Below are 22,298 nucleotides of genomic sequence, written 5' to 3'. Positions count from 1 at the left end.
ATATATAAAGAGAGCGAGAGAGAGAGAGAGAGAGAGAGAAAGAATATCAGTATTTAAATACCTTTATTATAAACCAAAAAATTTAAATAGCGCAATTCTAAATTTCCAATATAGAGAGAGTATTTTGGAAGTATAATGCCAAATATTTATTATAATACACTACGTTTTACTCTTATTTTTCATGGGTAGCATTCAATGTACAGTTAGGCAAACAAAATAAATTTGTTTACATTTGCTTACTCGGCATAATTTAATAATTTAAGGAAAGGAGAAAGTTTTTTATAAAATTTTTACAAAGTACAATAAATATTACATACCTTTTTTTCTTTTGGATGTGGTACTCATTCGCGAATTAAATGCCATTATTATGTATATTTAATCATTCGATGTTACATCATTATTCTGAAACAGACATAAATAATGTCTAATACAATTTAAGCTTTACCTAAATTAACTGTACCATTAATTCTATTGTATATCTATTAGTTGCAATATATTAATATGGAAAAATTAGCATTATGTAGTATACTTTGTTATTTCAATAATTGTTTCAACATAATAATTTATATATATCATTAATTAATAAATTTTTGACATGAACAAATTTTATTTTTTTTTATGATTATATAAATACTAATAAATCATTACGATATCATCATTAAACACATTGTTGCAAAATGTTCTCTAGATAAATTTCAAGAAAGCTTGTAAATTCTTGGTCTCTTTTTCGAGCAGTAGGTAACTTATCCACATCAAAAAATCAAGAAAACACAACAGAAATCATTATCCATAGAAATCTTATAAAGTTATCATCAATCGCAATGTCTAATATCTGTTAAAATCTGCATTCAAAATGAAGAATATATAATGAAACCTGTAATAGTTGCCAACTAGAAGTCAACTATATCATAGATTGATTTACACAAGCAAGATAAAATATCTTTCTAAATCATAGAGAAAGAATCATAATTCTGACAATATGTTAACTCTAAATTGCAATATAATGGAGAAATAAAGAACATTCATAATTTTTGAAACGGAGTTAGGTATGTTAGAAGATAAAGGTGACGGGGAAGATTCCTTTCTTTCCCGCAGCGCGGAAAATCACGGCGTTTATGACGATCCTTGATTTTGTGGTCGAATGCTGTAATTCATTACCTAATAGCCAGAGCCAACGACGAAAAGTTATGCGAAATGCACGGATGATTAAAGTAAGCATCTCAGTGGATCAACCTTTGGTTTGAGAGATTTGAGATCTATTTCCGACACGCGGACAGTCGTAGCTCTTCGTCGCGATTGGCTGACTCCGTCGGCTCGTCGCGGTGTTGGCCGCATTTTCATCCGTTTCTTCGTTAATAGGGTCACTTCCGCTATTCGATTTTCGCATCACCGAAGTGCCACTGAATCGCGAGATTGATGCGCGAGATGATTCATCCTTGGGGAAACTGCAACGCGCGCGTCAGATAATAACTTGAATGTAATTACAATTTTCGACTTTCAAAATATTATGTTCTGCATTGTTGTTAATTTTTGCATTAATTATAAAATTTTGTGAAATTAATACAAAAATAATTTATATAGTTTTATAAATATTAGCTTTCTTTTTATCACGATTCCAATCATTGATGCAATGAAAGCAAATCATGCGCTAATCCACAATTTTTCTAAACATTTTCGTTGGAATGAAAATATACTAGTCTTGTGTTAGTGATTATACAGCAGCTACTTCACGTGGTCTAAACACATGGCCCTGGAGCTATCGTTAGGAAGAGAACTTTCTTAAATACAAGTCTCGATCAAAGATTAACAATTTACATGGTTACTTCTGTCAGTGATAAAAAATAAATTTATATCCCCAAATAACAATAAATAAATTTGTTCATCTAATTAATAATTTGTTAATAAAACAGGAAAAATATTTGGAGACACAAAATTAAATTAATTTCTTTGTTAATAATTAATTGCCGCGAAAAATTTAATAAGCCAAGAAAAACAAAATTATAAAAATTTTATAAAAATTTCATTAATGAACTGATTTGTCAGAAGTTACAGTGAAAGTAATTAATTACATTATCAACTTTTATTATCCTCCGCAAAGTAAACCAAGCTCGGCTTGTATAGTGTACTAAGTAAAATTTATGCGCAAATTCCTAGAGTGTCGGCACATATACGTACAACTCTGTTTACACGAAACTAAAAACTTGGCCTTCCTACGGTTTGATTCATTGGATGCTTGACTCTGGGAAACCGTGCCAGGAAAATAGTGCAGCTATTTTATGAAGCACCTTGAGCACGACTAGAGTAATGCATAGAGAGCTATGCATTTCATTTACCCAAAAATTTCAGGCTGTACTTATACATTATCGCGGTTGGCCGTCTTACTGTTTTGATCGTAAGAAAAATTCGTATTCTTGACAATCTTCAGGACATAGAGCCAAAGATCTTTTGCAAATATTCATATTTAATATAATATATATTATATGATGTAATCATAAAAAATCGTATAATATATTTGCATAATAAATATATTATCGATTTGTCATTCTAAATACTAAACAAAGAAACGCGAAAGTAAATTATAAATGCCATTACAAAATAACATTAAGAATGAAAATTGAAATTTCAAAAAATTTTGTATACTTTATTTTTTAATTAAATTTTTTAATTAATAGAGTATATATTATGTTACTTCTTTCAATTTAACATGGGATATAATATTTGTTTCAATAGAATAAGCTATTTAGTTACTTAAATGTAATATTTCGAAAATTGGGACCGACACGAATAAACGTTTAGTTGATGGTGACACCGAATTTCAGACCTTAACTAATTAACCACATTTATTAATCTGTAACGTTCTCGGTGAGGCAAAATATCATATATCATTACAGGTCTCCTCGTTCAGGAAGACCACCATCACGCTTTGTAGCACGTGCCACACTTTCGCATAGTTATAGAATATCAGTATTTTATACGTGTTACTTAAAACAAATCGGGCAGTTTGACAAATAGATCAAAAAATTATTACTGTATCAAGACATCAATTATAAGTATCATTCACTACAATTTAAGCGATCGATTATTTTTCTCGCTCAAAGCGATGAGTGAACATTGTTGTTGATACATTTACCCGACTTGACTTCCAATATTGATTCAGGATTATAATTTTGAATTTAAATTTAAATCTTAATATTATATTTAGAGTAGAATATTAATATGATATTTACAATTTTAACGAAATAGATTTTATAAATGACAACAGTTATCAATTGCATATAGATTTCATTTCAATTATTATATCTTCACATAAAAATATATAATAAATTATATATTTATATATACCTATAGTATTTGTTAAACTTTGAATGAATTTTTCGATATTGATACCAATCATCGAAGACGATGGCGCTTACATTCCTAATAAGTACGATCTTTTACACTTGTATATAAAAACATGTAAACCGTTCACAGCAGGATATATACATGTCAGAAGTGTAGGGTAAGTTAGACAGGGTGAGGTTTTCCGACAAACGGAGCGAGAGATGACGTGACCTATCGAACAAGCTCTACATCGGAATCGGCACCTTAACGCTAACATTCGACACTTGCACAACACACTCGCGCGAAAATAGCACCAACGAGCTGAGCTGACACGGGACGAACAAGAGAAAGAAGAGACAACAGCCAGAAAGGGAAACGCGATCAGGGGAGAAAGAAGAGAACTGTCCTAGGGGGAAAGAAAGAGGAGAAAGCTATGCACTGACCTCCAGGACCTTCGAGACTGCCTCGGCTTTCACTCACCCTCAGATTATCGGCTTTAACACGTAAAGGGGAAAGCAATTGAATTACGTATATGAGATGATCTTCCTTGTCGATTTCCTTGCTCGCCACTTCGACTACCTAGGAATCCCCGAATAAATCGCCCGAGCCAGTGAGGAAGCCAGCCGACGGCTATCTCGAGACTGCTACCAATGCCAGCGACAACGCGTCCCGATGCCCGAGCACAGTTCTTCTTCTCTTCTCTACCTCCTCATCGCCATCGATAATCTCTTCGACATGATGCTTCTTATTGTTTTCTTAATTTTTTTTTCCTTAACCGCGCAACATTTGAATTCTGTTTTTTTAACATTACACACAATAGTCCTACAGGATAATAAAATTCCTTCTATTTTTAAATTGAACTACTTGAATCGATGTAATGGTTATTCAATTCGGTATTCTTCTGCGATAGTTGTAAAATGTGAGTTAAGCAGTACGTCAATATATATATATTCAAGTATATTAAAATATTTAATAATCGCATATATTTCTCTCTCTCTCTCTCTCTCTCTCTCTCTTTCTCTCTAATAAAACCATCTATTCTTCTTATAAAATTATTTTTGATATAACTAAATCATTCTTGTTTCAAAATCAAACGGCTAAAATAAGAACTGCTGCGAAATCATTGTTATGGGGTTTGCATGTGCTAATTTGTAGCGCGGTCAATTGGCCGAGTTTCGGCCGCTTCTAATAATAATCGATGCCTGCACGTCTCTCCAGGGATTTCTCTTCACAGATCCAAATCGATACGAAGGCAGCTACATATTTAAATCTAAGCAACGTTATACCGATTGCGATTTCTTTGCTACTGATCAACTATGGATACCTATGTTTCCTTGTATGTGGCTTTTAAATTACGAGCAGATCTATTTGCGTATCGAGTTTGTTACAATGTAATACAGCGTTGCAAGTTTAACGCCATGAAAATGTTAATTATCTTGAAAAATTGCTTAACAACATTTTATAATATAAAATTTTGGCGAAGAAATACTAAAAATTGACAATATTAAAAATGATTAAATTATTTATATTAAATATTTTAAATTAGATAATTTTTAAAGATTTGAATTGTACTAGTTCTGAATATATTATAAAACAAAGCTAAATCCAATGTGAAAATGTCTTATTCAGTCTAATGAAGGCATTCGCGACAAAATGAGATTGACGAGAAGAAAGCAACATTCACGTGTCGATTTATCGTTCGCAAATTTTTATCTACATATCTATCGATACAGTTACGAGGAACTTAAAAAATTGCAATTTTTCGGCTTCTCCGATGAAGCGAAGAGTCGTGAAGCTACAATAAATAAATAAATGTTAAACCACAAAACAAGAAAAAGCAAGGAGAAAAATTTTCCTAAAGAATAGCAAATGCTTTGTAAATGATACCAAGAAATATACATACAAGCAAACGCTACAGATATTCTTGGCACCGTACACATCTTTGGCAGGTATTGCCTCAAATTTTATTGCGATGCGGTACATGTACACAACAGCTTTTCCTTATGATCAGGTTCGTCATGATAATATCATTACTAATCAGAATAATTTGCAATGACGTATCTGCTGTGCAATCAATTATCTTGCCTACAAAGGACTTTTTCCGCGTGCAAGACAATAACACGTGCAAAAAAGAAACAGTGGTGAAAAGATCAAATTTGGATGAGCAAATTTTCAATGAAAAATTCGACAAAAGTATAGATTTGAAGGCTACGTTTGATTCTGAAAAAGAAGACACTAAATCTTTAGCACAGAAATTAGCGAAGAAAACTCTCGAATCACCGCAATTACAACGTAATATAAAAAAATTGGCAAATATGAGAGGGACTTTACGTAATCATTCTAACATGAATAGTTTACCGGTAGATAGAATAAAAAATATACATAAACCAATAATAAGTATAAGAAAACTGAATAAATTATTAAATCGTAATGAAGAGGGGAAAAAAAAGAGAAATGAATATGGTTTAAAACAGTACAAAGAACATCCTTGGTTACGCAAGCAAACTCATATTAAGGTGAGTAAAAAGAAAAAGATTTTATTTATTATTCAACATATTCTTCTACCTAAATATTAATTTAATTAGTAACATTTATTGTCTAGAAGAAACGACAAAAGGTAAATCTATCTGCTCCTAATATTAGAGCAAATAAAAAAATTGTGAATAACATTGCTGAACGAAACTTTCTAAGTGAAAATGACAGTCGCTCAAAACAAAGGCATAAAAAAAGTAGTGAAATGTCAAATAAGAAGATTAAACACTTAATGCAAACAAAAAATTTTAAAAAGAATTTCAACAATCATGGATTTGAATATTTAGAGTATTATAACGACAATGCCGAACCAATTAAAATGCAATCAAAAGATGAGATTGGAAACGACCGAGTCATTAGACAAATCTCAAACGGTTCTCTCTTTACCAAATCATTCATAAATCGTTTGCAATTCAAGCAGCAATTCGCAGACAGAGATTCGTATGACAAAGATTTAACTTACGACTATGAATTGTTAGAACCTTGGGAGATTGATCATCCCGTAATTGATCAAGCAAATAAAGATAACGCGTCTACATATTTGCCGATACTGACCGATCAGCAAACTATTTCAGGAAATTTGTATATCTCCGAGGTAACACAAAAGGATTCAACGTTTAATCAATTTCAAGTATCAAACGTCAATCGACCTAAAGAAAGCATACACATCAATGAGATGAAATCTCCTGATGAAAACTTTATCAATCCTGATCTTGATCTCGCGAAAATATTTACTACCAGTGCGGATACTGTTCTTGGTCCACAAATCGAAGTCGAACATACTCCTAGTGATGTGCTACAATATCAGGATCTAAGCGTACCTCGTCTGTATTCAAATTTAAGTATTATACAAGAAAGAAGCAAACCTCAAGAAATGCTAGTGCTCTATTCCGGTACTTCGATGGATGTTCCGCACATCCTTCGCAAAATTCCGGGAACTTCGAATGTCTACACCGCTGAGAAGGATGTTGGACCTACAATAGAGCGTTTATCTAATGATTATGTTTATCCTATTATTTCCACGAGTCAAGCCATGCACAAAATTATCGATCATGCTCCGGTATTTTCTCAATCAACTGTCAATCAACCAATAGAACATATCTTGATTCCCGATCGAGAAAATGGTATCAAACAAAGTTTATACAACAATGGTAAGAAGCAAAGGTTAATTGAAGAAAAACAAAAAGCGATTCGAATTATTCATGGACAATTCCAGAGCGATAATAGCACAAATAAAAAACAAACTAACGACCAAATACGTGATGATCTTGTACCTGTGATTTCAATAAAGACAACGGAAGAAATACAACGTGCAAACGTTTCTGCGACATTAAACGAAACCAAGGAAGTTGCTAATCAGATATTAGAGAAAATTATTGACGAATTGGAAGAAATGAAATCAAATCAAGCCAGTGAAAATGAACAGATAGAAGGTTACTGCATAATCTTAATCTGCTTTAAATTTTAAACATTTAATTGATACTTGGTATCAAATACCAATAAATCCTTTTTGAGAATTTTCAATTAACTAATATATTATTGATAAAATTAAAATCTTATTAATCAAATTACAATGGTTTGCATTTTATTATATTTTGGAAGTTTATAAGGCCAGCTCAAGTTTACTTGAACGTACGTAGCTGGCTTAAGAGAGCGTAATATTAAAACAAAATATTGCTAAATAATGTTTTTCCGAAATAGGTTTGCCCTGCAAGATATCAGGTTCATGGATAACTATCCAGGGTGGAGTGCGAATCGACATAAAAGTTACTAATCATACCATAAACGTGACGCTCGCAAAATTGTCACCTCCGCCCGCTCATCAAGGTTTGTTGGATCCCGCCTGGAATTTAACCGGACATGCACCTTTTACAAAGGGTGAACCGTTTTCCTTGCTTGCCATTGACAATCGCACGAAATCTCTGGCGGTGTTCACAGGTACGATAGACGACGAAGTAAATTAATTTGTTCGTATTTGATGAATGTCACATGCGGGGAACTAGTCAAGAATTTTAAAAAAGATCTACGATAATACACACAGGTGCGTGTAGAGTATGCCAGGGTATCGACACGATAATGGGTGTGTGGTCAATTGCCCATAGTCCACAGGATTGCAGAGAGTTTCAGATAGCTACAAATATTTATAATGACGTGTTTCGTCGAACTAAACTGTCATCAGAGATGAAAAGACAACATCAAGAAATCGTGCGATTGCTTCAGAAAGATAACAAGAATAATGGAACCGATAAAATCTCGACAAATAATATAGTTCAACAAAATAGCACGTTACTATCAAATAACACGCTGCACAAAACAGAAAAGAAAAAAACTTAGATATCTCGACGAAAGTGTAAGAAAATGCTAAAAAGACCAAAAAATTCAGCGCTAAACAAAGCCTTCTATAAACCAACAATAATTTATATAAACTCAAGAAAGTACAAGCAAGTTTAAAGATTAACAAATATATCAATATTATTGTTTATATAATCAATTTGACGTTACAACATAATTTAATATATTAGAAAATATGTAGACAATTTTGAATAAATTTTAAATAAACTAAATATGATTAGAAATTGAATTCTTCGTCTTGAATCTGAATATTGATCTTTCAACTTCAATTCGATCATCTTTTAATAATCTAAATGCATATGTAACATTTGCCTTTCATATTGCTCAATTGCTCAGTATCTAATGCAATTGATCTATCTTAATTCTGGTAAACATTGTCGAATAGCATTGATACCAGATATAGAGATCTATAATAAATTTAAATTTAATCATTATTAACAAAGAAATAACGTATAATATGTATTACCTTCAGTGTCCCAATTTCTCTATTTTGATTATCCTTGATCGGCAATAATATATATTTGCACTCATCGCCAAGTGCATATTTTTTTATATTAAAAGTTGCATAACTAAAAGAAAAGAATAGAAATTAGTTATTAAATATTCCTATATATTTGCAATAATACTATAAAAATTTCGAATAAAATAGATTTAATACATTATTATACTTACCCCACTTCCTCGCAGTCTTTGACTTCTCTTTCCTCGGGTAATGGTTCACTAATAATAATAAAATTAATATTTGGACTTGTGTCTTCGGCTAACATGGCACGCAAATTGTCTCTTTGTACGGGATGTGTCACTTCATTTATCCAAAATTCTGAAATTATGAAACTATTAGTTTTTATCTACATACGCTACATGTTTACTAAATGATATTTTTTCTAATTTATAATTTACATTTATTATCGTATAATATTAATCTAAATAGTTACTGTGTATTATGTATAAAGATATGTACTTTTTTTATAATTGTAAACCATTTCTTGAGCACTTGTCTTTGGTTTTTCTACAGAAATAGTTTCCATATCTTCGCCATGTTTGTCGAGGAAAGAATATTCTACGTAAAGCAAATGTATCTGATCGTTCTGCATCACGCAACTGTCATCGAAAAACTGCATACTCACTATTTCTATGATTATCGCATCCTTTTCATTGCGCTGAAAAAAGTGTATTTAAATTAAAATTGCGTTGAATTAATCTACATACAATGTCACGTACATTTGAAAATTGATATACTTTTAATGAAAATATTTTTAGATATGCTTTTCCATCAGAAATATGCTAGTGTACAATGCACTAATTTATTTACATTAAATATTGTTAAAATACTATGTTGTAAAATATAACAATTTATTCTGATATAACAATATAATTTTCTATAAATTTATGATATTTCTTCGATAAAAATTTTATATTAGCCTGTTCCGCTTAATTTTTTACATTAAACAATAAAATCGGAAATTTGAATAAAATTTAATTAAATTTTTAAAAAATTAAACTCTGAAGAGAGAAAGAAAAAGAGAACACGCTTAATTTACTGTAGTTATTTAACTTGCAGCGTTAAATAACTAAACAATATAAAATATGTTCGGTGCTTTATATTACAGAAAATTTCTGTTTGTAATCCAGCACTCTTTGTGGAGCATTTAAATATAACTAATGGAACAGTCCCGTACGCAAGTAGAGATGTCATTTCGGTAATCCTGTGCTTCCACGTTTAACGAGTTAGCTCCTGCAAGTGTTTTTGGATAACTAAATTCAGTACCGAGCTATTCAATCAGCATACGTGAATGCAGATGTAATAAATTACTAAATGTACTGGCAAAAGTCAGCAGACTCTTCTGCTTATAACTCTCCCAGTTTCTGTCCGAGAGAATCTCGTCCATATCGCGGATCGTGCTGCTTGATCCTTTCAGCAACGAAATACCCTGAATACGTCCGAATCTCGATAATTTACAGATAATACTTTTTTCGCTATTTTTCATACAATCGCGAAAGTATATATTCCATGACATGCTAAATATATCTTACATTCGCCAGTAATGTTTTGAACTCCGCCACGCTTGGTGAATCCCTCGAAACGTTATTTTCTTTACTCTCCTTACTATTATCCGTTTTGTAATCTGGACTAATTTAAATTATTTTTCAAGTTGCAAAATTTAATCTTATGAGTAATTTAAATAGCGTGAGAGAACACAATAAGACAACAAAGAAGAAATCTCACCTCATTGCAATCGTTCCATTTTCTTCTTCAGACATTTCATTCGTTTCATTGATAGGCGATTCTTCATTATTTGAATTGACGTAAAAATTTTCCTCGTCCGAGTTTTCAGTTTCATATTGAAAATCTATGATTTTGATAACATCACGTTTTATTAAAGTATTCAATGCATGTAATTAATATAATTTAATTCAAGCCGATAATATTTATATGATCAATTATAATACAATTGTTGCCAATGGCACAATTCTAATCAACTTAATTATATACAAAAAAAGTATAATTATCTAATAAATTATAGTTCTCAAACAAATTTCTATCAAGTATATATACAAATCTTAATTATATACAATCAAGGTATGTTACTTGAATCTAACGGCGCTTGAGTATCCGTTGAATCTTCAGATACTGGACTATCCTTTTGCTGTCGATCTTTGAATGACACTATATCAACGATATGTTGAGGAAGAGGTTTCTTAGATACATCCTTTTTAATTGGAGGTGTATGGAGAGTATCTTTCAACGAACTTATGCCGCATTGCTTCTTAAAAGCTTCGACCATATCAACATTGCAGCTCAACCGAACCCACAACGATAATTGACCGAAATTAACGCCGAAGAAAGAACAAATTACACCATTCACAGGAACGATATAATGCAACTTGTTCTGCGGATAATCTAAGATATCTTTGATGGAAACTTTCGCTCGAGCAAATGTATAACCAGTACCATCTCGGCGAACAATGTTCACTCGAAAGATGAGGTATTCCGATAGCACGTTTTTGAAGAATGAGAAGAGATCTGCTATACGATATACGGAGGACGAATTGAAAATCAGATTAGGACATTCCATTCTTGGCGTATAAGCGGTCTTTTCGCCCCAAATATCCCAACTAACGTAAATGTGAAGATTACATATATCTTCTTCGTCGGGGATATTTGCAACCTAATAATCTCAATAAATATAACAAGATTATGTTCTCCAGAAACAATGGTAAATATATGAGATATACTAACCGATGTAGAAAGTTGCAATCGCGAAATGTGGATCTCAATGAGACCTTGCCTATCAGTAATTAATAAAGGATCCATTGGGCACACTGGTAACCTTACACTGTCATTCAAACATTCGGTTCTACAAGGTAATTTTTGTTTCTCCTGCAAGGACAGCGGATCTTTCGCTTTGCGCAAGTGACACGTTAAATTGCATTTGGGATAACGGAGCGATTTTAATCTTTTTAGCTTTACCATCTTTTCTGCCTAAATAAAAATCATTGACATTATACTAGGCTATAATTTAATACTTCAAAGAGAGCTATTAACAATTGCTTACGCAAAAATCTTTACTAATATCTCGATATGATAATTTTCTGTGAGCCATGGGAGAGGAAGTATCATCAAATATGTCTTTCAATGATGAACTTGTTAAAATGGTTGCAGAATTTTTTTTACATGCAAAATTGCACTTCTTGTTGGAGTAAAGGGCAGTCGATTTAAGAGAACAGCTCGTACAATAATCAGATTCTAAATTCACATAACAGTTTTTAAAATTATTTGAGGTATAAAATCACACTCGTTATCGCACTTTTACGTGTTTAGTCTCAGTATTAAAAGAATTTGTAAAAATCTCAGATTATATGATTATTATTACCAAAATTTTGTGTAGTTCCTGCATTAAAATCATGTTGTTTAATATTGCGAGTAATTTTTGTAGGATGATTGTTGTTAACGTCAATTAACGGATCTTCGATTGCAGATACTTGATGATCCAAGCATGATTTTCCATCAACATCAGCAAACAATAAAAATTCTTGCAAAATGTCGAATAAAATTAGAAACATTTGACCTAGTGTTATATCTGAATTTTTCAAATATGCAAATCTTTTCTGTAAATTCTTCTGTATAGTGCTTGATGTATCACGCTGAGAAGATATTTCTCCGTCACTGCAATAGATACTACTACTATTAACATTCTAATTTTTTAATTTTTAATAGTGTAGTGAAAAACATGAAAAAAAAGGTATGAAACAAAATATATAAAACAAGGTTAAATACAAAATCAATAATAGAATATTAACAAGCACATATATAAAAACTTGTTGTTATATACTTGATTTCAGTTCTCATGCAACAACGTGGCATCGTTAGTTTGAAAGATACTATTTGTTCATCCGAGAAGCTTGGCAATATGTTGCACTTCAACACCAATCTTGTGACTGCCGAAGAAGTTAGCTCCGCACTCTGCCAATTGGAAGATTCTGAAACGCAGGATATTACTATTATGTTAATGAAGAATTTGAACTTTGAATATATTTTCAAAAACGTAATTTTATAGTGTTTTATTTATCAATTTTATATACCACAAAGATTTTGTTAAATACTCTTCATATATATATATATATATATATATAAATAAATGCTATGTTCATAAAATATATATTTACTGTTAGTACCGAACGGTAGAGTTTCTGTCAATAATTAGAATCACCAAACAGTAGCTTCTCGAGGGGTACGACTTGCCTGTGCCTCTGAGCTACATCCAAAACGCCCGTGCATTCTTCCTTAGGAGTGATTCTTGATGCATTCAAAGGAGTGTTAATTTGTGCTTGATCTAACAATTTTAATATTTTTTCTCGAGATAAAACACTCGTGTCATTTGTTTCTTGATTTGTCTTCCATTCCTTCAATGGCGATTGAGATGATGTCTTATCTTCATTATTCGAAATTATCATTGTACCCTGTTCCCTTGTGCTAGTAATAACGATCGCCTGTACAGATTTATCAGCCGATTGCCAATCTTCTCTAGTATTGCCCACAGTTTTTTCCAATTGTATAATTTTATCATACATTTCGCAACATTTTTTACATTGTTCCACACCTGGTACTGACATTATGATGTCCTGCTTTTTATCTTGCGTATGCAAAGACTGAAAATATTATAAAACTAATAATAAGAATTAGTCAAATACTAGGCAATTTTTTAAATATTTGCAGTAGATATATACTAACCGCTAGTTGTACTGTCAAAACATCTATATTTGTCTGTAATTCTTGAAGTTTTGCGAGTAATCGCTCATTGGCAGTTTTTAATGCTATAATATTAGCTTGCTCATTGTTGAAAGCAGTCCTTAATGTTTGTTGCTCCTGAGCGTCATCGTAGAGTCTTTTTTTTAGTTCAATATTCTCTAATTCAACTTGCCCATATTTTGACGTAAGCGCAATAAGTTCGTTATTGTGTTGTTGCAATATTTTAATTTCGTTTACAAGATCCCGTATCTGTTCATCTTTTTCGCGTAATGTGAACTGTGAATTCTTTGCTTTCAACATCTGGTCATCGATCTCAGCTATGCGCGTTCTTTCCGAAGAAAGAACAGCAACTATTTCCTGATTATTCCTAATAAAATAATAATTTTCACACACAAAGTAGAAATATACTGTATTTAACCATTTTTCTCGTAATATCTAAGTTATAAATATATATTAAACAATTTATTATATCTACAAAAATAAGAGGTTGATATATAATAAATATACTTCGTCGTTAGTTCAAGAGTTGTCTTCAAGTCATTAATTTCGGTGGTCAATACAGTATTTTTCTCTTGGGTTGTCATTAATTTATCGTTCAATTGCTTCATTTGGCGCCACACCCGTATATACTCTACATTTTCCGCCACCTTCTCTTTTTGATTATTGGTTAAATGCGCCAGTTCTTTCTCCAATTCCATTATACGACATGTCATATCTTTCTTCTGCGCCTCCAATTTCTACAAAAAAAGTTGAACATTATGTTAAAATTATGTAACATTAATAACGAGCAAATTTATGCTTTCGTGAGGCTGTATAATCATCCGAATATCAAATCTCTCCTCGTGGAAGGAACTCGTGCAATAATATACATCCCTTATGCTATTTTACATTATTGTGCAAACTCTGTTTTATACTCTGTATAAGCGAAATATGACATTAATTGTGCTGTACAAATGAAATAAATAAGACAATATAAAATTGAATATATGTATATGTGCAAATATCTCTCTTGGATTTATTCGAGTTTTACCTCGATTTTAATGAGGTAATTTCGCATATCGTTATCATCGTCCCCTGCTCCAACGATGCACTGACAGGATGGCGCTCTCACGCGATTATTTTCGCTTCGACACGTCCTAAAGGGAGCCGATTCAGTATTTCAATGTGCCGCGACATAATGAGTCATAGTACATACATATACCTAGTACTTACACAAGCCCGGAAGACGATGGTCTAACGAGATTACGACTGCGCGACGACGACCTGCCGCTCATCGTGTGACTCAACAATTGATTCCTCATCACAGCGATTTTCTCCTTCAGCTGAAACATTTAATATTTCAGAATATTCATTTTTTTTAATTTTTGGTCATACAGATTATATATAATCCTTAGTATGCATTAATTTTGTTAAAGTGTCAATTCATAATATTATGAATAATTTAATAATCTATGCTGTACAGAAGTAATACAATAGAGATAATAGAATATAAACGTTATTCTTCCGAGTGGAAGATCTAATTATTAAGTCATGATAAGAGAAAGAAAGAATCGCCATTATTTGAAGATAATTTACCTTGGTATTTTCAAGCTCAAGAACGGCCGTTCTATTCCTATCATCGGCGATATCTAATGTTAATCCACACGATCTTGGATTACCAGCCAATCTAATCAGCTTCGTCCCGAGCCGCTTAATCTTGTCCTCCTGGCAGTTGGATAATTTCTTCAGATTGCTCGCCTCATCGAGTAAACGTAAATACTTATCCTCCAGCTGATAACGATCGAGTTTGCAAACGAGATGACGTTCTCTGGGATCTTTCGATATACAAAACATTACTTACGCACTTTGCACATCATTACACGCAAAAATAAATAGTATAATAATAAATATGTGTAATATTTGTTTGTCGATTTCGATTCTGGAACATAACGTCGGAAGAATTAAATTTATGTTCGCGCGCATTTGTATAGGAAATAAGGCTACAAATCAAGTTTATCGAATAATTGACTATAAATTATCCAAGTGGAATTACATACGACAGATACAAATGGATACGAACCTATTATAGTACTACTGATAATCGTGTCCACGCACGAGCCTTCCTTGACAGGCAAGATGTCACGATTCGGATCGTCTGCCATTTTCAATCAGAATTCCGATGTCTTAAGATCAGACGAAAAATATCGTCTACAATTTCGAGACGACGTTGATTAGTATGTGGATGTCAGCGGATGCTGAAAATTCGATATGCAGCGTGGAAAGCGTTGTTTATTCGCGAAATGCTGCGGAGAGCGCATCAAAGGGATATAATTTGAGAAAAGATAACGCGTAACAAATAGAAGCGATTCTTCTAGATCATTGCCTCTTATGATCCAAATTACATTTATAAAATATCCTACGCGCTGTCTTCGCCAAAATAACGATTATTTCTCCAATCATTTGTACAAGAGTAATTAAACATGTCTGTCGATTTTGTTCCATTACCGATTTGCGAACGAGAGAATTCGAGTGATCGATATAACGCTCTGTGATTCCATGCTAACTTCAATCTATTAATAAACGATTTTTATCATGGTATAAAGTGCTGTTACGTGATATTTTTTTTTTTTTACAGATTTTTTGACAAAATATATCGATTGGCGTTTCTAAACTGTGAATTACATCAATGTTATAATTTTTTAATAACACAACTATTATGTACGTTTATTGTGCGTATTACATTTTACATTTTGTTAAGTGGAAAATTATAATATTACTATAATGTGTGTAGATTCGGGGTGGAGGGACTCTTCTTAACATTTATCAAATAACGTAATATTAATATATATTATTTTTATCATTAATCCGCCTTTCGCGTTCACAAACGAGAAGATAAATAAGCGATTTTGTTTTGAGAAACTAACAATTGCTGGGCGTACCCAAATGATAATAATTATTGTCGGTTATCACTCTTGCTGCCAGATTTGAGATAAACGCTATACGCTATCTATTAAAATCGTCTCCGCGTGTGAAGAACTCTTTCGAGGGTGTGATTCATCCTCATTCGATATGAATCATCTCTCTGCATAGAACTTAGCGGAAAAGAAAAAAAAAATAACAGAAAAGGAATTCAGTTTTTACGAGGAGAAAGATGGAAAAGATCACGCGGCTTCTGAGATCGATGATTATATTTGAGACTCGATTTTCTCTTTCTTCATTCTTCTTTCTCAGGAAAGACAGGCGTGTTATGGCGAACTGGCGCCACCCGGTATAAGGTATATCAGCTCAGCACCGCTGCAAGTCAGTGCAAGCGGCGCTACGGGACGCGGAGTGGAGCCACGATCAGGAAAATGTAGGAGAGACCAAGCACAACCTGAACCCGTTCGTGACCACTGCACCGTACCCTCGCTTTTGACATCGGCGACGGTGGTGGTGGTGGTGGTGGTGGTGGTGGTGGCGGCGGCGGCGTGTGCGTGCTAGTGGGAAAGGTAAGATGGCGGCGGACGGAGATGCGGTGATTCCGGACCAGGAAAAAGTGCGAATAGTCTCGGATTTTATATTGCACTCGCCGCCGGGTGAGTTCAACGAGGTGTTCAACGACGTGAGGGTTCTTCTGAACAACGACAACCTGTTGAAGGAGGGCGCGTCCGGAGCCTTCGCTCAGTATAACAAGGACCAGCTCACGCCTGTTAAGGTACATCATCATCGTCGTCATCATCATTATAGGCGGCCGCCGACGGTACCGCGCACGTTGACCCTGTATTTCTCCCGCGCGGCCTTCGCCTGACTCACGGCAAATACGGTTCGCACCCTTGGCGCCCTTTTGCGCGTTTACCCCCTTTTCCTTTTAAATGTATGTATCGATTCCGAAAGCCCGCGAGGCGCGACCACGGTGACCTTAAACACTTTGTCTCTATCTACTTCGCGTTATCGGAGCCCTCTGGGACTCACCGCGTGGATGATGCTCGCTCCAGACATTGCCACGCGATGACATCTCCGCGCTCTCGCACGACCGGCACGAATACTCGACCCTCCTCGCGTCAGGTTATGGACATTTTGCTCTAGCTAGATAACAGGAACGTCGTATCACTATTTAATCTCCGAATGTACAAACGAAGACTATTTTCTTTCTCCTTGTATTAGATCGCTATCTTGACGAGGGTATATTTTGGAAACTCGTAATTCAGCTGAGGTTAAACCCTACTGGCATGTACAATGCCTTTAGCAATGCCACAATGTTTTTTTTATTCGTTTTTCTTCTACTGTAAATAATTTACTTTGCAATATAAAAAATTCAAGGTTTACATCTGTTTTTTTTTCTATAAAATGATAAATCTATGCAAAAATAGATTGTGATATATTAATTAGCATAAGGCTGGAATCAGACTACACATTGAAGATTAAGATTGAAAATAGAAATTTAACTAATGAAAATAAAGGAATTTTAACTCTTATTATTTTGATTGGCCAAATTTTACTCTTCAATCTCAATCTTCAATGTCTGATTTCTAAAAAAAAAATAAGCACGGGAAGTAAAATATAAAACTTTGTCTTTTTCATCACACGCAGATAGAAGGAAGTGACCATCCAGCGCTCATAACGGAACACAATGACTTGGGTTCTCAGAGGTTTTACGATGCACGGAGTAAGCAAAGTTTTAAATATGATCACCTGAGAAAAGAGGCGCAAGATTATGAATCTTACGAACCAGATCCTTTGGCAGAACCTTGGAGGTCAGCCCTTCAAGAAGAAATAACAAATTATACTCAAAGTCATTACAGACATGGCGCTTGCTCAGTTTTTGGAAAATCCCTTGGAGGTAATTGTTACTTCGATCAATTGACTTTAAATAAATCAGAGAGCGTTGCGAGTAACAATTGTTTTTTTTCTAATGCAGGAAATATAACGCTAACGGCGTGCATAGAAGATCATCAATTTCAACCTAAAAACTTCTGGAACGGCCGCTGGCGTTCAGTGTGGACTGTCAGTTTCACTCCAAATTCGGGTAACGCCGAATTGAGAGGTAGTCTCAAAGTACAAGTACATTATTATGAGGATGGAAATGTACAATTGGTCAGTAGCAAAGACGTGAAGGAGAGCCTGCCGATCTCCAGTGAGAAACAAACGGCGAAGGATTTGATACGATTTGTCGAGGAATCCGAAAACGATTATCAAACGGCAATTTCCGAGAACTATCAAACAATGTCCGACACCACCTTTAAAGCATTGCGAAGGCAATTACCAGTAATGCGAACAAAAATTGACTGGAACAAAATTGTGTCGTACAGTATTGGCAAAGAGCTTAAAAGTCAATAGAAATAGATTTTTTTATATTAAAAGAAATAATTAAAAAAGCGCATTTTGCTGCATGAGTGAAGTCTGGAGGTGTGATGTGCATGGGAGCAAATTATAACACTATTAAATAATGTCTGACTAGAGATATTCGACTCATGCATGCACTCAAGGTTCCTCTCGACTCCATATTGTATGTTGTTACAAGAAGCAATAAAACAAAAAGGTCAACATTTTGGCGTTGTCAATTGTATAAAAAAAAAATTAATTAAAAGCAGAATTTTTTAAATCTACATGAGTTTTTTCATAAAATAATGTAATGTTAAACGATTTAGTAAACATTATTTTTACAAATATGCTAATTCTTGTAAAATCGAAAATCAATATCCGATGACGGAACCTTTTTATACATCGCGATGTTTTTTTTTTTTCTTCATTTTGACTAACCATCTTTCTTAAAATGATGTCCGTGATATTCGCATTGTGCAGCATAGTGCAAGACATAATCTTTGGATAGACATAAACGCGATATTAAGTATCGAAGATAAAAGATCTATTCATTATTTATAATGGGGTAATAGGGATCCTTGTTCTTATGTTAAGTGATTGAACTGAAGTTGAATTCAATGTGTTGAATAGCTTGAGATTGTGAGATACAGATAGCGAAAATAAATTTAAACTATAATCATGTAGTTGTGAAGTAATGAGCAGATATAGGCAGTTTTTCAACTGATAAAATTTATAAATTCCTATAAACTTTATCAAAAATATAGTAACATCAGTGATATCTTATAATTATTTATATTTTTACTTTTAATAACACACTATCTGGAGGATATTATTATATGTTGTATATTATTATATATTATAATAAGAGAAATTAATATGCAATGTTATTCACTGAGGTTATTATTTTGTTGATAATTATGTCATTACTTTTACATTGATCTGCTCTAGCATAATTTATCACTTAATGGTTCACCCTGACTCAAAGCAAAATAATTTTAATTATTTTATTACAGACCATCTATCTGATGCTTGAATACTAAAAAGTAAAATATATTATTACGTTTTCTGATATAAATATAATTATATATGAAACACGATTAGAGCCTGTACGAAAAATGCTACATGATACAAAAAAAAATTTTCTTACGGATGTGATGATGTGTGAATAAATTAGCGAAATTGACAGTTTGCGTCAAGTATAAGAAAGATCTGTAGACTGACATTTCTTTTAAAGAAAACAAATCTGTAACGCTTAAGTCTTAGATCATTCAAAGCGACTCTATGACACATCTCGTGTATTTAAAAATTTGGTTAAAGAATAATATATGTATTGATACATATATTGTTCTTTATTCAAATTTTTTATTATATAAATATATATGTATATATATACATATTCTCTGATTATTGTGTTACTTATCGATACAACATGCTGGGGCCATGGGTGATATCAAACGCATAATATATCAAATGTAATACAAAGACATTAGATGTGTCTAACCATGATTTGTCAGCCCGGTACCGAACACCGTTAAGTGTTCATTACCGCGTTCAATACACAAAGTACGAGAAACAAGGAAACATAACTCTTAACAGATATTGGTGGGCAAGGCCTACTATTTTTATCTAACTTTACATTTCATAAAAGTATAAGTCTCTATATACATTTTTGTTAAAATGTATTGTTTTATAATAAGTATGTCTATTATATACTGGATACGTTGCAAAGTTTTAATGAACTACTGAATGAAATAAATGTTAATCATTGCGCAACTTGGTTTCTAAATTAAATCACTTTAGTGTAGCCGTCACGAAAGAGTCATTCGAGTTCGAAAGCAGAAGCGGGAAATCTCTTGGTGCTATCGCTTACTACACATTACACAGCCAGACATTGTACGCGAAAACGGAAACTAACAAAGTACATAATATATTGTACATTGTAGAATGTAGCCTATAGACTGCTGGAGCCTTAATCTGTTCACTTTACGTTGGGGAATGGGATGGGTATGGAGATTGGGTCTCGGGGAATATACTATGTACATATGTTATTTGAATGAATGAATGCGACGATGCGCACCATCATTTGACTCTTAATACAATAGGATTCGAAACGTGCGTGTAATATTATTCATACTTTGTAAGTTACATCGTAATTCAAGGCATCATCTTTTTAGTCACAGTACAGCTCTTCAAAGGGAAAGGAAAAGAGAAACGCAAGTTCTTGCCATTGATACTTGAGGGTGATTAAATAAAAGTACATACGGATAAAATACGTTAATTAAATTACTTGTTAGAATGTGAAGCGCGATAACAAAGTTACTCATGTAAATACAATCGCACATATGCTACTTGGAGTCGTTTGTATTACGTATGTAAATTACAAAATGGGGCGTTGAGATGTTTCGAATCTTGTCAAAACTCTACATGACATAGTTGCCTACGATATTGAAAATTAGGTATTACCTACAATCGAATGTATCGTAACATAACAAAACGCATGTCCTTATGTAAAAATTTAAACACAAAATACATTTATCAGTTAAATTATGTATTATTGAATGTTATTATTGATTAAATAAAGTGATATGACACTTTATATATACTTGTGCTTTCGAGTTTAAAAGATTCTTTTATAGAAATATGTTTTGTATACAAATTAAATTTGTAGATGTAGATGTTTTCTTTATGGAAAATTAATTATGTGACATTAACTTATGTAAAACAAACAGAATTTGTTAAATTATTTTAATAACTAATATTTATACTTAATAATCATGTATTTCTCATTTTTGTTTTCTTCTTTTAAGGAAGCTTGTATTTAAGTTTGTATTTAGATTTCTATCACACTATATACAGATTTTTCTGTTTATCAGATAAAAAAAATATATATATATATATATAATTAGAAAAGAAAAGATATGTCATTATTTTAAACTGTCATTATAAATGTATCATGATGGCTAAAATCTAATAGAACAACCGTCATATTGCAACATAATTAAACAAGTTAATTGATGAGGTTACGTTTTTCTGATTTTATTTCAGATTTATTATTATTATTATTATCGCTCATGTATTGTTTTCATTTCTGTATTGCTTTTATAGATTTACTTAAGTAAACAAACATGTATGTATACTGTGAGATGCATCCATTTAAGATACAAACGTCGCTATCTAAGGATGAGACAGAAACACGTACCTCAGACAAAACGCGCTAATCATTACTGTGCTCGATGTAAGATGCAATAAGATGCAAAAGGTAAGTATCCTCTGCATGTGATGAATCATACGTAAGAGTATGGAGAAGACGTACGTAACGAGAATGTCTTGACAAAATTTGATGTTTGGAGACAGCCATCTATGTTTACACACCGGCCGTTGCTACAATGGCAACCAAACGGAGTAGCATGTGATTGCAGGTGCTACTCCTTCCAGCTACATCTGTACGTAACTGTACGCAACACAGCTACATGTTAGTGTTTCAGAAGAAACATGAGAGTGTGTGATAATTGAAATACTTGCAATACCATTTGATTCCTTCTTTTTCTTTATTTAACATATC

General features: G+C 32.9%; 3 protein-coding genes across 3 annotated transcripts; 2 read left to right on the top strand and 1 right to left on the bottom strand.

Annotated features, from left to right (window-relative positions):
* The first annotated feature begins 5,339 nt into the window (after positions 1-5,339).
* On the top strand, positions 5,340-8,291 carry LOC108774649 (uncharacterized). The gene is made up of 4 exons (XM_018540800.1): positions 5,340-5,837; positions 5,924-7,286; positions 7,555-7,791; positions 7,895-8,291. Exons 1-4 carry the CDS (start codon positions 5,340-5,342, stop codon positions 8,185-8,187), a joined length of 2,391 nt encoding a protein of 796 aa, XP_018396302.1. The 3' UTR covers positions 8,188-8,291.
* Positions 8,292-8,563: 272 nt separating this feature from the next.
* Positions 8,564-15,603, bottom strand: LOC108774648 (uncharacterized). The gene is made up of 18 exons (XM_018540798.1): positions 15,516-15,603; positions 15,032-15,270; positions 14,669-14,778; positions 14,487-14,592; positions 13,964-14,193; positions 13,439-13,823; positions 12,903-13,356; positions 12,081-12,287; positions 11,763-11,953; positions 11,447-11,689; positions 10,796-11,375; positions 10,433-10,556; positions 10,240-10,336; positions 10,028-10,136; positions 9,885-9,940; positions 9,167-9,365; positions 8,878-9,025; positions 8,564-8,612 (listed from the first exon to the last, which is right to left on the bottom strand). The coding sequence occupies exons 1-18, from the start codon at positions 15,595-15,597 to the stop codon at positions 8,564-8,566; spliced, it is 3,609 nt and encodes a 1,202-aa protein (XP_018396300.1). The 5' UTR covers positions 15,598-15,603.
* A 1,319-nt stretch (positions 15,604-16,922) lies between these two features.
* cpa (F-actin-capping protein subunit alpha) lies at positions 16,923-18,999 on the top strand. Its single transcript, XM_018540833.1, has 3 exons — positions 16,923-17,129; positions 18,005-18,254; positions 18,333-18,999. Exons 1-3 carry the CDS (start codon positions 16,929-16,931, stop codon positions 18,749-18,751), a joined length of 870 nt encoding a protein of 289 aa, XP_018396335.1. The 5' UTR covers positions 16,923-16,928; the 3' UTR covers positions 18,752-18,999.
* Positions 19,000-22,298: the final 3,299 nt, after the last annotated feature.

Source organism: Cyphomyrmex costatus, unplaced genomic scaffold, assembly GCF_001594065.2.
Source record: "Cyphomyrmex costatus isolate MS0001 unplaced genomic scaffold, Ccosl1.0 scaffold270, whole genome shotgun sequence".
Lineage (NCBI taxonomy): Eukaryota > Metazoa > Arthropoda > Insecta > Hymenoptera > Formicidae > Cyphomyrmex > Cyphomyrmex costatus.
The sequence above is the reverse complement of the archived record's forward strand: the minus strand, read 5'-3'. Positions and strand labels throughout refer to the sequence as shown.

Excerpts from the sequence above, each read along its gene's own strand:
- LOC108774649 (XM_018540800.1), top strand. The coding sequence starts at position 5,340 with ATGATAATATCATTACTAATCAGAATAATTTGCAATGACGTATCTGCT. Across the intron at positions 5,838-5,923 it reads GCAAGCAAACTCATATTAAG|AAGAAACGACAAAAGGTAAA; the intron begins GTGAGTAAAAAG and ends TTTATTGTCTAG. Across the intron at positions 7,792-7,894 it reads ATCTCTGGCGGTGTTCACAG|GTGCGTGTAGAGTATGCCAG; the intron begins GTACGATAGACG and ends TAATACACACAG.
- cpa (XM_018540833.1), top strand. The coding sequence starts at position 16,929 with ATGGCGGCGGACGGAGATGCGGTGATTCCGGACCAGGAAAAAGTGCGA. Across the intron at positions 17,130-18,004 it reads ACCAGCTCACGCCTGTTAAG|ATAGAAGGAAGTGACCATCC; the intron begins GTACATCATCAT and ends CATCACACGCAG. Across the intron at positions 18,255-18,332 it reads TTTTGGAAAATCCCTTGGAG|GAAATATAACGCTAACGGCG; the intron begins GTAATTGTTACT and ends TTTCTAATGCAG.
- LOC108774648 (XM_018540798.1), bottom strand. The coding sequence starts at position 15,597 with ATGGCAGACGATCCGAATCGTGACATCTTGCCTGTCAAGGAAGGCTCG. Across the intron at positions 14,779-15,031 it reads TTGAGCTTGAAAATACCAAG|CTGAAGGAGAAAATCGCTGT; the intron begins GTAAATTATCTT and ends TAAATGTTTCAG. Across the intron at positions 14,593-14,668 it reads CCATCGTCTTCCGGGCTTGT|GACGTGTCGAAGCGAAAATA; the intron begins GTAAGTACTAGG and ends GGCTCCCTTTAG.